Here is a 17266-nt window from a genome sequence, read left to right as displayed (position 1 = left end):
GAAAACTTTGAAGAAATAAAATCATTGAGACATTTGCTTCCTTCATCCTTGGTGTTTGAACATATGTTAATTTGTGTGAAAAAGAACTCGGGGAAAATATATCAAAAATACCTCTAGATTTGTAAACAACCAACCACCAAACACGTCTGCAGTTTTCTCAACAAAGTTATTTGAGGGGAAACCCAAGCTGCACTGATGAGCCTTGGGAAGGCGAAACGTATCCATAAGATACAATCACATTCTTGACCATTTTTATTGCATGTGCAGAGTAACACAAATACTTCATAACAAAATTCATTGTAGTTTATGTTTATAATATTATTAGACATTTTCTCCTATCAAACATGTATCGCCCTCCCAAGGCTCGTCAGAGCAGCTTGGGTTATCCACACTAAAATAGTTTTAGTTTGGTATAATAACAACGACTTTGATATATGAATAATTTGCATACTCGTATATGCAAGGGGCCGTCGTATGGTTCCTGTAGGAAGTGACAACTTGGAGACGATGCCTTGCGGTTTATACAGTTTTACTTTATACATATAGATATATACATACCAAAGACACCATGTGCCAGGTCAGCACATAGTGGTAGTGGTCTAGGTGCCCTGGATCACCCAGCCTAACACTATCTAGGCTAAGAGTAAGGCTTTCTGTCTTCTCCTTCTCAATCTCTCTGGACCAAGGCTTATATAGCCAAGGTCACCTGATATTTTGTATGTAATAAATGTAAACATAATTCATCATTGACATACTTGCACATCTCATTCAGGATGGCAGATGGTCGATGTACACAAAAATTGGGGATTAACAAATAGGATTAGCATCCTATAAATAACAGCAAGTAAGTGTTTCAAGGCATAAAGATGTCATGGATCCAGGGTAATGAGCCTTTGCAAATAAATGTTCTTCAGACAATGGGTGCAGTAACTCAGTAGCGATGACAATAAACTGCAGACATGTTTTTTTTCATAAGTACATATCATGCACTAAATAAAAAAATCTAGAAATATCATAAAACCATGTAATTCCTCTGTAAAATCTGTTTACATTGACAATCCTTAGTCAAATGGTAAAACCCGAGGGGCATAGATTTGTGAGAGCACAACACACAAACACAGTTTTGTCTAAGATTGGACAATCATCAGTAGTTTTGTTATCATATAGTCGATTGGACATGTTGCACCAAGAATCATAAATTTCTGTCTAACAGTTCCTATAACACGTTCCACATGAATGCAAACATTAGCTATTTTTCTCGAGGATTCCACTTCAGTCGCACTAAGCTGTTGCTTTCCTCTCATGAATGCAGGATATTTGACTTCTGCTCCAACAAGAGCCATTAAATCCTGAATTTCAAATCCTCTGTCAGCCAGTATCACATCACCATCAATTAGGTTATCAAGAAATTTGATGTTAGCTGTTAAGTATTTATCACTCACTCTTCCGCCCCAGCCTTCAGATATGAAACTAACTGTCCCCTGAGGTGTGATCCCTATTACGTATTTAGCTGTATTGTGGTGCTTGAAGTTTGACCATGTCTGAGCTCTTGCCGTCATGTTAGAATGCCTGTCAATGCAAATTTCAAAACAGTCAATAATGCATGTTATACCTCGACCAAAATACTTTCTGAAAACCATTGGCATTGTTTCATGCGGTTCATCTCTGTCTGGCCATCTCACTAAAAACTGGAGTGACCAAAAGTTTCCAAAAATGTCTTTGACACTGTTGCCCTTGACACACCAAATCTGTAACTGAGATCTCTAATTAGTAGGTAAAGTCGTAGCCGCATAATAATCAGTGTAATAATCAGTTTCTGAAATTTGTTCAGTGATGAATTCTTGTTTTCATTCATTTCAGGGGAAATGAGGTTAAACAGTGACATGAGGTTAAGAAAGCTAGGCAAAGCGGTGTAATACTTCACTTTGTCAATGTCATTTTCAAAATCTTCAGGCTTGTTAGCCTTCATTTTATGCACAATGTTTTTCAAACACTCATTTTGCTCCCGAAGTTTCCTATTTTAATCCTACAATCCCAAAATGTCTATATTTGCAAATTTTAACTTCTCTGTGTCAGATATTTCTGTATTTGTATCGACACAGTCAGTCTCCGGCAGAGGTCCACACACGTCTGCACCTGTATCGATAGCAAATGATGCATTTCATTCCAAAAGGCTCATTGCAGCTACAGTTGCTTTTATTGATTCTTTCCTCATCTGCAATCGCTCATGCCTGACAGCTGATACCACTGGTGATTTCACAGAAACGTAGCCCAGGTTGATGCTCGGTACATAGTCTGGATTTGTTTCATCATACAAATGTGGTTTACCTGAAATAAAAAAAGATATATTTATTAATCATTTAACTAAAGCATTTATCCTCGTCCTGTTAATCGGTATTTGCCTCGCCAAAGGCTCGGCAAATACCGAATAACTAAAACTCAGTTAATATGTCCCATATGAAAAAAACACTCATGATGAATCCTCTCTCTCTATATATATAAATCATAATCATAAACATATATATAATATATATATATATATGCAAAAGTTAAAACATAAAAAGGTAAAAAATCAACTCTCCTGATATATGTATAAGATAGTGGAATGACTGGAGGGGTGTCATCAGGTCATTGCAATATAATACATGCCATCTACCAACCTATCATCTGCATAGTGAGAAATGCATGTGCATGGACTGTATATGTATAGATATACACCAATCCTGCTTAGATGTATCACTGGTCAACTAAAGTCATTATTTACTTTGGCCAGTAATTACGACTACGATAACAGTAATACACAGGTGTTTACTTCTCTCTGACAAACTCTTACACCATTTTAAACTAAACTGTGAAATAAAAAAATCATACCCGAAAGGAAGTGGTCGGAACAAACACGGAGTTCATCACACGTTTACATATCGGACCTGTTGATAGCCGCCAACCAAAGACGTCTGCATCGCTCGCTTTTCCTCTGTGTGTCCTTTCCTTGATGATAAATTACCTTTGGGATCCGATAAAAGTTCTTTTGGTCTCTACCAGATCGGTTATGACAATTGACAATAGCGCAAGTAGTCGGCATTTTCACGTGTTGGATGACTGAGCATTAACAATAGGACAACCCGAGCGTGTTTTCAAAACGGCCTACCGTCTTGGCCGCCGGCGATGCATTGTGGGTAATCAGAAATGCTCGGAGCCGTCTATATGCGGAATGCCATACCTCAGCGAATGCTTGTGACCGATAACGGTGTAAAGTAAATCAAATTGTTACCAAGCTATGTAGGCATCCTTGGAAATACAATGGCCCACGTTGCAGCAAACGCTTCGCTCAACAAATCTTTGACACCACTTCTTTTGCCATACAATGATTAAAAGTCCGTTAATAGAAGTTATATCCGAGATCAAATGCAAACGCCAGTCGATGCATCACATTTTATATTGAATTTATACAGAATCAATTCTCTTTCCAAGTACCAACACCTGCCGCTTTACAAATACTAGTAATTCTATAGATTCCTTCCTTCGTCTACGCACTTAATATATATTTGGCTGTCAGTGAATATCTTAGCTACTCTTAATATTCTTAAAGTTAATACCTGGTGGTGATTACGTGGTCTTGAGTATTCAGATGCATTTGTCTATTGACTGGTTGGTACTTTCGAGACATGTGTTTGCTTAATTACAATGCATGCAGCTATGTTTATTGCCGGCAAATTCAGGAATCCTTATGTTTTAAGAACATTGGAATATGGAAACATATCTAGTTAAAACCTCATTTAAGTCAAGTGTAAATCCCAATTTGAAAATCAGCGTTTCGCTTGGATGTAATTGCAAATGCCAGGTTCGATATTTTTCATGGGTATTGATAATGTTATCGTAGGTATTGTCTTGATTGTCATGTCGTGATTGTACTAGTCTTGGGATCGGATCAGTTTGATGTGAGACAGATGCTATATCAGATTGATACAATAAAAGTTATCTTTTCAGATGTGCACAGGATCCACAAGTACTGATGATTTAGAAATTCAGGTAACGTTATAAGTTCGAATGTGCATTTACCAATTACTTCATTGCCGGCTGATGCCTTAACTTCTCTAAAGAGTCTTTGAGTTTCTGCCTGATTGTGATTGCGTGGACAGGCGTATTGTGTCGTATTTGCTTATGCACATGCTAATACTCTGGTGGACATGCGTTTACTTAATAACAACGTATGCATATACGCCCATAGCCAAACAGTGCATTAACTTATTCGCGCAGCGGAAATAATATTAGTACGTATTAGTCTTGCTTTTTTCAATTCGAACAAAAACTATGAAATAAACACTCGTGATAAATGTATAGGCTTAAGGTCACATCACCGCAACTGCTTGTGTTCGAGATGAGCACATTGTGAACCAGCATTATATCTCGTTGGCATTCCCAATGAAGGAAGCCACATTATTGAATATATATTTTGCCATCGTCTTACTTTCTTGCCACGTATAAAATACCTTAAGGCAAACAGTCTGAGGGTACTGTGATTCTTAAAATTTGTTTCTAATTCGTAGTAGGTAGAACATTAGTGAACCCCACATCAGGTATCCTCGCCAAACTTACAAATGTTCGATCATCTATTGTGGGGCTTGCAAAAGCAACCTTCAAATACCTGATTTAATCCTTTATCAAGGTCTAAGATTCTCTTGGCTCCTCCAGAACGGTGATCCTGATAAGACGTATCTTAAACAACACCGTATCACATTATCTTTTGAATACGTAAATCAAATGAATTCTAACGAGTCCAACCCTGCTTACAGCTTTGTGTTTAGTCATCCTCATGGGAATCTTCACAATAAGATGTCATCTCTTATTCCATCTCTTGGAAAAACTAATTTAACCTGTTTTTATTGTGTTCATCTGCTATTTTTCATCTTGAACATATATAAACGCTACACCTTCTGTCTTCTCTACCTTGGCAGTTGGTAAAGTCAAATATAGACCTGGCATTGATCAAACTGAATATACCAGAAACCACCCCATTCATCATCAACAATAATATATCAATTCAAGAAGCACATGCGTGTTATATGAGGCGAATAGCGGGATAGGTCGGTCAGACTTCACTGAAGTTTTGAATATATATTTGCTTGGATTTAGCCTACATAGCTAAGGTAAAGGAAACTTATTTGTGACTCAGCGTACATTCATGTATTAAAGACAACACTTCATTATTAGTTCAGGTATGATTAGTGTCCTATGAGGATGCATAATATACCATATAAAAAGAAGCAAAAAATATTTATTTGCACAATAATAAGAAATATATCCCGAAAGCAGAATCGATTTGACGATTTAGACTATCTTCTGATATTTCACTGATTGTGACTAGCATCTGGTGCTGAAATTGACCGTTTGTTACATTTGTTTCAATACTTTGGGCCTAAGACGTTATGCAGTAAAACCTTTCGAAAAATCCGGGGAGGTTAATCAAGTGTAAAAGTTTTAAATAAGGTATATTCATCTACAATTTTTCAAAGCATTAGTTGTCAATGTTATAGTGACTTATTGAGGATAATGACTAAAGGGAAAATACAGTTGTAACAAGTTAATCCCCTTTAAGCCTCATCATGCCCTTCATTATATTAATAAGAAATTTACAGATACAATAATTTGAGAACAATATACAACTCCTAACAACCATGCACATTTTTATATATTTGCGATGAATGACAGGCGGACAGTTATAGTCCGCGCATTATATTCACTACCAGGAATTATGTTAATATTTAAATATTGTAACTATTGTCCAACCATTGTACCGACGAGACATTGTCTGTCTGTATATATTATACAGGAATCCAGTATATTATTGCTCGTCCTGTGTGAATTATCCATACATATTTTAACTGATTTACACGGATGTTACCCGGTTCATCATTATCATATACAGTTTATGTGAGTTAAAACATAGTTTAAACTTGTTCGGACATTTTCATTTCTAACAGAGGGTATTTATTTACCAAAAGTGCAATGACGGCGGTGTTTAAACTGTCTGGATAAGACAATCAGGTGACTGACATCATGAGCATCGATCTCCGCAATTGTGACACTGTTACGTATATCGAATCCCTAATTGAAACACTATGTTAACCAAGAAATCTGTACATAAAAGAACCAAACAAACAATTAACAAGACGTATACAATCAACAAATGTATTACAAAATTCATCAATTCTGCTAACCAGTTACTGCACAGCAGTTACAGGGGATCAGGGATAATGCCGATTCTCACATGGGTTCGATGTCATGAAAATGTGAGAGAGGCGCAAACACGCCACTATCCCCTTGTGTACAAATTACCCAGCGACTGCACAGTTCCAGACAGTGCGCACATAACATAGAACATACAAACCTTTCCATATGGTTCTAAAGAATAACATCACCGTCCGCGGTATACGATCCGAAAGTTTACACACAATAATAGCATCTAAATAGTATAACTTCCTGACCACTGATAACTTCCCAAACATAAAGCAACGAGCGTCTACCGAATCTCTACAGAAACAATGTAACACAGTTACAATCACTGTAAAACAAAACAATACACTGCCATATAACACTACGATGACTGCATCAACCACGACACAGAGCTTCAGCTCCCGATTCTTTTAGTCGCCGCTTACGACAAGCCCAGGTTGGGGAAGATTGATTATAACCTGATAGTCATGGGTTGGAGTTAGTGATAAATGTGGCTAGTAAAGTTAAATGTATCCAAGTCACTTAGAGGGAGGTACACTAGATATGCTGTAAAAGCATTGTGGCAGCCCATTATGAAGTTAGTATGCAGTCACATAAATGTGTCATTAAATATGTGGGAATCTGGATGATTGACAATCAATTATTATTTATCTATAAAACTCATCTCTAAGTCTAGAAGGTGCAATCATGGAGTCACCTTCTTCGCCTCAGAGTATTTCGTATTGTATCGATCCACCAGAAATAGATTTTTCTCGCATTGATTCAAAAGCCCTGATCCGATGTGATTCAACTTCGTCGAGAGACCATTCAGTACTCCATAGGCAAGATGTTTGGTCAATATCATAAACCATTATGAGAGTATGAACAGAAGTCATGCATATTATCATTTTCCTAAAGTGGATTACGTTTCTCCGAGAATATATCGTCAAAAACTATTGAGCCTCATGGTAAAGAGCAAAACCATTGATCAAAGCATTTATTCAGTAAACCTACATATGAACTGAGAAGGAATGCATGTTATGCACTGAACTCAAGCTGCGCTTAAGACTTTCTAATCTCTGTTGTAATAATTCAGTGACCTGGCCTGTCAAGGAACAAGAACTTGTTTATAAGGAATTGTTTGTAAAGATTCGTGTTGTAGTGATGTGGCAATAAATGTCATCCGTATGTGAACCCTGTTATATTAACACGAGGACATGTCCATATTTATTCAATAAATAAAAAATGCCCATCTCATGATAAATCTACTTCTGAAGATATGGGGTAGAATAGGTCTTCAGCAAACCATGCTTGACGTAAAAGGCGACTATGCTTGTCATAAGAGGCGACTAACAGGATCGGGTGATCAGGCTCGTTAACATGGTCGATGCATGTCATTGTATCCCAATGCATGGATCGATGCTCATGATGTCAATCACTGGACTTTCTTGTCCAGACTCGATTATTAACAGAACGCAGCAGAACGCTGAAATACGGCGTTAAACAACAAACATACAAACAAACAAACATAATAAATGTTCCCTTACGTAAGATTAATGCGTTCATCCTATGTTGATATCATAAGTCATATCAGGAAAATATAGCTGTATTAATACTGACGCCAATTCAACACTTATTTGTGACTGGGCCAATGCCATATCAAACCGAAAGGAACACAAAGCAAATTTCTGTTCTGTTCTGACCGTCATTCAAACATAATATTAATATACATTTAATTTTTCAAGTGTGAGAATTTGTCATTCCAAGTTGATGCCGAGCGTCGTTTGTACAGATGAACTGGTAAATATTTAGTTCATTGTTGAACGTTATTCATTGTCATAATACATATGATGTGCTATATTCCAAGTTTTCACAGAGGGAGCGTTATTCGTTAGAGTGTCAAGTTTTAAACTGCTCATACTGTTTATGCGTGAGAAAATGTGGCCCAGAGGAGAACAACTTGTGCCGAGCTTGCATCGCTCAATCGATGTACACGAATATTTCTTACGCATGAAAGAAAACATCATTGCCATTGTACGTGTATTCTAGAATTTCAGACGTTTAAGAATGCCGTAACATAGAAACTAGTTTATGTCAGACAAATATTTCAGCATATTTCAGATCAGTGTCCCTCATGGATGTACATTGAAATGCCAGGTATACTATTTTTGTATAACATCTTCACATGTATTGAAGAAACCGTCAGCAGCTTGATATTTATCCACATATGGGGAAATTACAAGCTGCATGATGCTTCAATTGCAATATTAAATTTAAATGTATGCAATAAATCTGTATTTTCAGGTTCATCAAAACACAATGCCAGCTAAAGATCCAAAGTCAGAGGTACGTTTACACGTAATTTTGCTGTCAGCTAATGCCTCATCTGCTTTTACTATTGTTTGTCTTCTACCTGATTGTGATTGTAGGGTCATACGCTTTTTGTTACTATATATTTGTGTATTCACATATTATAACTTTACAGTATAATCTAGCATTCCTTTCTTTTAAGAAGGCCAATACATAGAAATAAATCGAGTTCAAGGATTATGTAAGCAAAGTATTTCACAAGCATCCAAATCCTTGTCACTCATGGGTGTATATGCAAATGCCAGTTATAATAATTTTGTATAGCATCTTCACAAGTGTGACACAGACCGTCAGTGGATTGACACCCACCTTTGGATTGAATCCATTTGCTTTCGAGCAGCAATACTAACATTATGGGGAATGTAAAAATCTTTATTTTGATAAATCAATCTCTCTTTTCAGGTTCATGAAAACACAATGCCTGCTGAAGATCCAAAACCAGAGGTACGTTTATACATGGCTTCTTCCGTATGTGCTTTGAATATATACTTTGTTTTCTATTATTTGAATTTCTACCTGCTTGGAATTTCGGGGTCATAAGTATTTGGTCACTATATATTTGTGTATTCACATATTTTAACTTTTCAGCATAATCTAGAATTCCTTTCTTTTAAGAAGGACATAACATAGAAACATATCGAGTTCAAGGAGTCTCTAAGCAAAGTATTTCACAAGCATCCAAATCCTTGTCACTCATGGGTGTATATGCAAATGCCAGTTATAATAATTTTGTATAGCATCTTCACAAGTGTGACACAAACCGTCAGTGGATTGACACCCACTTTGGATTGAATCCATTTGCTTTCGAGCAGCAATACTAACATTATGGGAATTTACAAGCTATTTTATGCTTAACTTGCCATATCAAATTGATGCAATCAGTCTCTCTTTTCAGGTTCACAAAAACAAAATGCCTGCTGAAGATCCAAAAATAGAGGTACGTTTATACATTGCATCTTCCGTATGCGCTTTGAAGATATATTTTGTTTACTATTATTTGAGTTTCTACCTGCTTGGAATTTCGGGGTCATAAGTATTTGGTCACTATATATTTGTGTATTCACATATTATAACTTTTCAGCATAATCTAGAATTCCTTTCTTTTAAGAAGGACATAACATAGAAACATATCGAGTTCAAGGAGTCTCTAAGCAAAGTATTTCCCAAGCATCCAAATCCTTGTAACTCATGGGTGTATATGCAAATGCCAGTTATAATAATTTTGTATAGCATCGTCACAAGTGTGACACAAACCGTCAGTGGATTGACACCCACTTTGGATTAAATCCATTTGCTTTCGAGCAGCAATACTAACATTACGGGAATTTACAAGCTATTTTATGCTTAACTAGCCATATCAAATTGATGCAATCAATCACACTTTTCAGGTTCACAAAAACAAAATGCCTGCTGAAGATCCAAAAATAGAGGTACGTTTATACATTGCATCTTCCGTATGCGCTTTGAAGATATATTTTGTTTACTATTATTTGAGTTTGTACTGCTTGGAATTTCGGGGTCATAAGTATTTGGTCACTATATATTTGTGTATTCACATATTATAACTTTTCAGCATAATCTAGAATTCCTTTCTTTTAAGAAGGACATAACATAGAAACATATCGAGTTCAAGGAGTCTCTAAGCAAAGTATTTCACAAGCATCCAAATCCTTGTCACTCATGGGTGTATATGCAAATGCCAGTTATAATAATTTTGTATAGCATCTTCACAAGTGTGACACAAACCGTCAGTGGATTGACACCCACTTTGGATTGAATCCATTTGCTTTCGAGCAGCAATACTAACATTATGGGAATTTACAAGCTATTTTATGCTTAACTTGCCATATCAAATTGATGCAATCAGTCTCTCTTTTCAGGTTCACAAAAACAAAATGCCTGCTGAAGATCCAAAAATAGAGGTACGTATATACATTGCATCTTCCGTATGCGCTTTGAAGATATATTTTGTTTACTATTATTTGAGTTTCTACCTGCTTGGAATTTCGGGGTCATAAGTATTTGGTCACTATATATTTGTGTATTCACATATTATAACTTTTCAGCATAATCTAGAATTCCTTTCTTTTAAGAAGGACATAACATAGAAACATATCGAGTTCAAGGAGTCTCTAAGCAAAGTATTTCCCAAGCATCCAAATCCTTGTAACTCATGGGTGTATATGCAAATGCCAGTTATAATAATTTTGTATAGCATCGTCACAAGTGTGACACAAACCGTCAGTGGATTGACACCCACTTTGGATTAAATCCATTTGCTTTCGAGCAGCAATACTAACATTACGGGAATTTACAAGCTATTTTATGCTTAACTAGCCATATCAAATTGATGCAATCAATCACACTTTTCAGGTTCACAAAAACAAAATGCCTGCTGAAGATCCAAAAATAGAGGTACGTTTATACATTGCATCTTCCGTATGCGCTTTGAAGATATATTTTGTTTACTATTATTTGAGTTTGTACTGCTTGGAATTTCGGGGTCATAAGTATTTGGTCACTATATATTTGTGTATTCACATATTATAACTTTTCAGCATAATCTAGAATTCCTTTCTTTTAAGAAGGACATAACATAGAAACATATCGAGTTCAAGGAGTCTCTAAGCAAAGTATTTCACAAGCATCCAAATCCTTGTCACTCATGGGTGTATATGCAAATGCCAGTTATAATAATTTTGTATAGCATCTTCACAAGTGTGACACAAACCGTCAGTGGATTGACACCCACCTTTGGATTGAATCCATTTGCTTTCGAGCAGCAATACTAACATTATGGGGAATGTAAAAATCTTTATTATGATAAATCAATCTCTCTTTTCAGGTTCATGAAAACACAATGCCTGCTGAAGATCCAAAACCAGAGGTACGTTTATACATTGCTTCTTCCGTATGTGCTTTGAATATATACTTTGTTTTCTATTATTTGAATTTCTACCTGCTTGGAATTTCGGGGTCATAAGTATTTGGTCACTATATATTTGTGTATTCACATATTATAACTTTTCAGCATAATCTAGAATTCCTTTCTTTTAAGAAGGACATAACATAGAAACATATCGAGTTCAAGGAGTCTCTAAGCAAAGTATTTCACAAGCATCCAAATCCTTGTCACTCATGGGTGTATATGCAAATGCCAGTTATAATAATTTTGTATAGCATCTTCACAAGTGTGACACAAACCGTCAGTGGATTGACACCCACTTTGGATTGAATCCATTTGCTTTCGAGCAGCAATACTAACATTATGGGAATTTACAAGCTATTTTATGCTTAACTTGCCATATCAAATTGATGCAATCAGTCTCTCTTTTCAGGTTCACAAAAACAAAATGCCTGCTGAAGATCCAAAAATAGAGGTACGTTTATACATTGCATCTTCCGTATGCGCTTTGAAGATATATTTTGTTTACTATTATTTGAGTTTCTACCTGCTTGGAATTTCGGGGTCATAAGTATTTGGTCACTATATATTTGTGTATTCACATATTATAACTTTTCAGCATAATCTAGAATTCCTTTCTTTTAAGAAGGACATAACATAGAAACATATCGAGTTCAAGGAGTCTCTAAGCAAAGTATTTCCCAAGCATCCAAATCCTTGTAACTCATGGGTGTATATGCAAATGCAAGTTATAATAATTTTGTATAGCATCGTCACAAGTGTGACACAAACCGTCAGTGGATTGACACCCACTTTGGATTAAATCCATTTGCTTTCGAGCAGCAATACTAACATTACGGGAATTTACAAGCTATTTTATGCTTAACTAGCCATATCAAATTGATGCAATCAATCTCTCTTTTCAGGTTCACAAAAACAAAATGCCTGCTGAAGATCCAAAAATAGAGGTACGTTTATACATTGCATCTTCCGTATGCGCTTTGAAGATATATTTTGTTTACTATTATTTGAGTTTGTACTGCTTGGAATTTCGGGGTCATAAGTATTTGGTCACTATATATTTGTGTATTCACATATTATAACTTTTCAGCATAATCTAGAATTCCTTTCTTTTAAGAAGGACATAACATAGAAACATATCGAGTTCAAGGAGTCTCTAAGCAAAGTATTTCACAAGCATCCAAATCCTTGTCACTCATGGGTGTATATGCAAATGCCAGTTATAATAATTTTGTATAGCATCTTCACAAGTGTGACACAAACCGTCAGTGGATTGACACCCACCTTTGGATTGAATCCATTTGCTTTCGAGCAGCAATACTAACATTATGGGGAATGTAAAAATCTTTATTATGATAAATCAATCTCTCTTTTCAGGTTCATGAAAACACAATGCCTGCTGAAGATCCAAAACCAGAGGTACGTTTATACATTGCTTCTTCCGTATGTGCTTTGAATATATACTTTGTTTTCTATTATTTGAGTTTCTACCTGCTTGGAATTTCGGGGTCATAAGTATTTGGTCACTATATATTTGTGTATTCACATATTATAACTTTTCAGCATAATCTAGAATTCCTTTCTTTTAAGAAGGACATAACATAGAAACATATCAAGTTCAAGGAGTCTCTAAGCAAAGTATTTCACAAGCATCCAAATCCTTGTCACTCATGGGTGTATATGCAAATGCCAGTTATAATAATTTTTGTATAGCATCTTCACAAGTGTGACACAAACCGTCAGTGGATTGACACCCACTTTGGATTGAATCCATTTGCTTTCGAGCAGCAATACTAACATTATGGGGAATTTACAAGCTTTTTGATGGTTAAATTGCAATTTTAAATTGATGCAATCAATCTCTCTTTTCAGGTTCACGAAAACACAATGCCTGCTGAAGATCCAAAACCAGAGGTACGTTTATACGTTGCTTCTTTCGTATATGCTTTTAATAGATAGTTTGCTGTCAGCTAATGACTCGTCTGTTTTAACAATTGTTTGTCTTCTACCTGATTGTGATTGTAGGGTCATACGCTTTTGGTTACTATATATTTGTGTATTCACATATCATAACCTACCAGCATAATATAGCGCTCCTTTCTTTTAAGAAGGCCGCGGCATAGAAACCAATCGAGCTCAAGGATTCTGTAAGACAGGTATTTCACTAGAATCCAAATCAGTGTTACTCATGGATGTAGTTGAAAATGCCAGTTATACTAATTTTGATAACATGTTCACAATTGTGACACAAACCGTCAGCGGCTTAACACCCACCTTAGGATTGGATCCATTTGCCTTCGTGCTGCAATACTTACATTATGCGTAACTTACAAGCCATATGATGCTTCAACTACAATGTTACATTTATGCCATAAATTTCAATTTTCAGGTTTCCGAAATAACAGTGCCTGCTGAAGATCCAAAACCAGAGGTACGTTTATACATTGCATCTTAGGTATGTGCTTTGAATACATTTTTCTCTATAATTAATTGCTCGTCCACTTGTTCTATCATTTGAGTTTCTACCTGATGGTAATTGAGGGGTCATAAGTATCGAGTTCAAGGAGTCTGTAAGACATGCATTTCACTATATTCCAAATCAGTGTCCCTCATGGATGTACATGAAAATGCCAGTTATAATAGTTTTGATAGCACATTCACAAGTGTGACACAAACCGTCAGTGGATTGACATCCACCTTTGGATTGAATCCATTTGCTTTCGAACAGCAATACTAACATTATGGGGAATTTACAAGCTTTTTGATGCTTAAATTGCAATATTAAATTGATGCAATCAATCTCTCTTTTCAGGTTCACGAAATCACACTGCCTGCTGAAGATCCAAAACCAGAGGTACGTTTATACAATGCTTCTTTCGTATATGCTTTGAATATATATGACCCTTGTTTTTCTCTCTATACTTAAACAAAGAAGTTGTTTTTTCTACTAAGATCATGTTTAAACATTGATCTAAAGTGATTAAGAAGTGAAAGTATTTCCCATGTGTGTTTGCAGGGCTGTGTATTTGAGTCCCATGTTAAGCATTACGTTGACATGATGATGGTGACAGAGCATGAAGATTTCTGTATAAAATGTAGACCAGGGGTGATGGGAGGCTGGCACTTATATCAGCGTTAGTACAACAACCACATGTGCTTTACTTGTTACATTCTTGTATTTTCACATGCCTATCATCAGATTATCATACATCTTGTCAGTTTAATGTCGTTGTTTTGTGTAATAACATGGGCCGTTATATTTCGAAAGCTAGGGTATTCCGTAGGCTATTAAAAAAGTAACAACATATGTCTTTTAGGAAACATAAAAATAACAATAAGGATACTTGTGACAATGCAGACACATTGGATTATACATAGTGCACAGGTTAGCATCAGTGAGATACGCTATTATAACTAGATGTTCCCGGAGCGTTTACAGTTACACCGATTGATCATCGAAATTAATTGGTTTGCCTTATATTTCTGTTTTTCAATGTAAAGTCATCAAATCTAGATCACATTAAAATAAAGCAAACACAAACAACTTACTGCAACACTTCGATTATCAAACAAGACACTGGCCTCTCTCTGTCTAACGTTTGTCTCTTTTGGTTTCTCCGAATGCAGCATGTTTTCTGATCATTTTGAACCTTTCATCTTGAACTCAGCGTTTTGGCATAACTTGGGAAAGGTCAGATAATCTGACTGCATGTTCGTTGACGAATATTCTCGACCCATTCTAATGTACAAAACGAAGAAACGCAGACCTATTTGTAGTATCGACTTGATTCGTGACCAGACCGACAGTGACAGTCTAAAGCAATCCATTATATTACAAATACCTTCCAATGATCGGCCAATTAACAAACACATGTAATCGCCACAGGCTCATTAACAACGTCCGAAATCCCTCCCGTCACGTTTATCGTTGACGTCTTGTACTTGATGTAAATGTATTACGAAGCGCTGTCATTGTAACTGACGAACTGAAGTAGCTCTTAACAGACAATTTACATTTGAGTACGATAATGTGTTGTAAACATACTACAAAAGATGTCACTGTAGAACAACGTGAGAATACATTCACTAACGTCGTTCTGTTGATGAACTACCTCATTCCGCAATATAGCTGGTAGTTGAATTGCTGTCAGTGTAAAAATAGTAATACAGTTGTTTATATATCTGCATCCGTCGAGGTAAACAAATAGTTATCATTATAAGAATTGACATTCACTTTCTTCCAGTTCTCTGGAACTTGCTTTGCGCCACCTCCACACGTAGTTTTGGTACAATGTATTTAAAACCAAAGGCAAACGTGTATCTATTTAGCCTAATCTTAACAAATGCAATAGTTTGCCTTGCACCTGTTTATCGTTTATCTCCCCTACATCCATATTTGACGTAGAAAAAGTGGGCAATCATTTTGACTCGACATATTTGGTGACCTTTTAAAGATACAAAGAGTTGTATGAAAATATATTCATACAAAAAAGCCACACCCAAACGCTTTACTCAATTACACACAATCTTATATGTTTCACTATTTGAATCACATGTGATGTTTTTAACTAGTTATTATGATGTCTTAATTCCTGTGCAATTTTAAGATACAAATCGTGCCTTTAATGTCAAGTCAAACCAGAGGGACCACAACCTTACGACCTGTATGTATGCTCATGTTGATTCTGGCTCAAGTGTGATATGCCTGGATAAATTCTTTAAGTGACAATGAAACTATACGGTCAGTAGGATTACTAGTAATAGTTTATATACCGTTCATTGAACGATTGGCATATAAGCACGCATATGTACATTCAGGTGTGGTTTTGAAACGGAGATAAATTTATCAACAGAAGACGCATTTGCTTGAAACCTTCCTGATGTATGGACAAGGTTACGTTTTTAGTCATTTGAATGTAATAGTTGTTTTTCATCTGCTTTCCTGTAAAGAACAGACGCCAGGCCGAGACAGCTGACCCGGATTCTTCAGTGAATATGCCATTGAGATAATTTGTATGCGCTATTGGGTACCTTGGTAAATGTTATGGAAAGGTTTTCAAAAGCGTCAGTCGCCAAAGACATGAATACATGCCAGACTGATAATAACCAACTCAAGTCAACACTGTTGGACTCAGTCATATAAGATTGTAGTTTTGTGAATGGTTTTATACCATGTCAAGCAAGAGTGGTAGACATTTTTCCGTTTATCAAAGTGTAGTCTCTTAGACCAATTGATCAGAAAATGCACCTACATGTGCCAGAGTCCATTTGCACTGAATACATATCCCTTTCAACGACCGCAGTGTCCCTATTGATATAGAGCTGAGTGTCTACGTAAAACGTGACAGGCTGTAAAATGCATGTTGGAAATGTTGGCTAAGGAGACTGACCCTGGGTTTAATGCACCGTTCGAGGCATTTTTATTATGGCTCAAAACAGGTTCATAATGCACTTGTAACAAACTATTTTCAGAAAGGGATACCTTTATACATGTATCCAACCGGTGGTACAATACATCTACATGTATGTGACATTCCCAGTCAGTATTGACCGTTATCCATTATTCAAAATTATAGGCTTCAATATTTGAAAGTTTGAACAGGTGAAATTGTCATTTCAAGTCGGTATGAAGCGTCGTTTGTACAGGTGATTGTGTTGTTGCTTGGCTTTTCCATATATACCTGATAACTATGTAGACATATTTTGTTTCAGGAAATTCACAGCAAGACGTCCAGTTCCAATGAAAGTACTATCTGA

At 36.2% G+C, this 17266-nt stretch overlaps 1 protein-coding gene and 1 pseudogene across 1 annotated transcript in view; one reads left to right on the top strand and one right to left on the bottom strand.

Moving 5' to 3' along the window:
* Positions 1 to 17266, top strand: part of LOC139456997 (zonadhesin-like) — a 387647-nt gene extending 370381 nt beyond the window's left edge. The window contains exons 2-16 of the mRNA XM_071238455.1: positions 3988 to 4029; positions 8518 to 8559; positions 8986 to 9027; positions 9479 to 9520; positions 9972 to 10013; positions 10464 to 10505; positions 10957 to 10998; positions 11429 to 11470; positions 11922 to 11963; positions 12415 to 12456; positions 12887 to 12928; positions 13382 to 13423; positions 13899 to 13940; positions 14322 to 14363; positions 17222 to 17266. Of these exons, the coding sequence (XP_071094556.1) occupies positions 3988 to 4029; positions 8518 to 8559; positions 8986 to 9027; positions 9479 to 9520; positions 9972 to 10013; positions 10464 to 10505; positions 10957 to 10998; positions 11429 to 11470; positions 11922 to 11963; positions 12415 to 12456; positions 12887 to 12928; positions 13382 to 13423; positions 13899 to 13940; positions 14322 to 14363; positions 17222 to 17266 (633 nt within the window). The remainder of the gene's footprint in view (positions 1 to 3987; positions 4030 to 8517; positions 8560 to 8985; positions 9028 to 9478; positions 9521 to 9971; positions 10014 to 10463; positions 10506 to 10956; positions 10999 to 11428; positions 11471 to 11921; positions 11964 to 12414; positions 12457 to 12886; positions 12929 to 13381; positions 13424 to 13898; positions 13941 to 14321; positions 14364 to 17221) is intronic.
* On the bottom strand, positions 1066 to 3082 carry LOC139457976 (uncharacterized; annotated as a pseudogene).

This window comes from Haliotis cracherodii, unplaced genomic scaffold (genome assembly GCF_022045235.1).
Source record: "Haliotis cracherodii isolate W230 unplaced genomic scaffold, xgHalCrac1.p SCAF_12, whole genome shotgun sequence".
Taxonomy (NCBI): Eukaryota; Metazoa; Mollusca; class Gastropoda; order Lepetellida; family Haliotidae; genus Haliotis; species Haliotis cracherodii.
The sequence above is the reverse complement of the archived record's forward strand: the minus strand, read 5'-3'. Positions and strand labels throughout refer to the sequence as shown.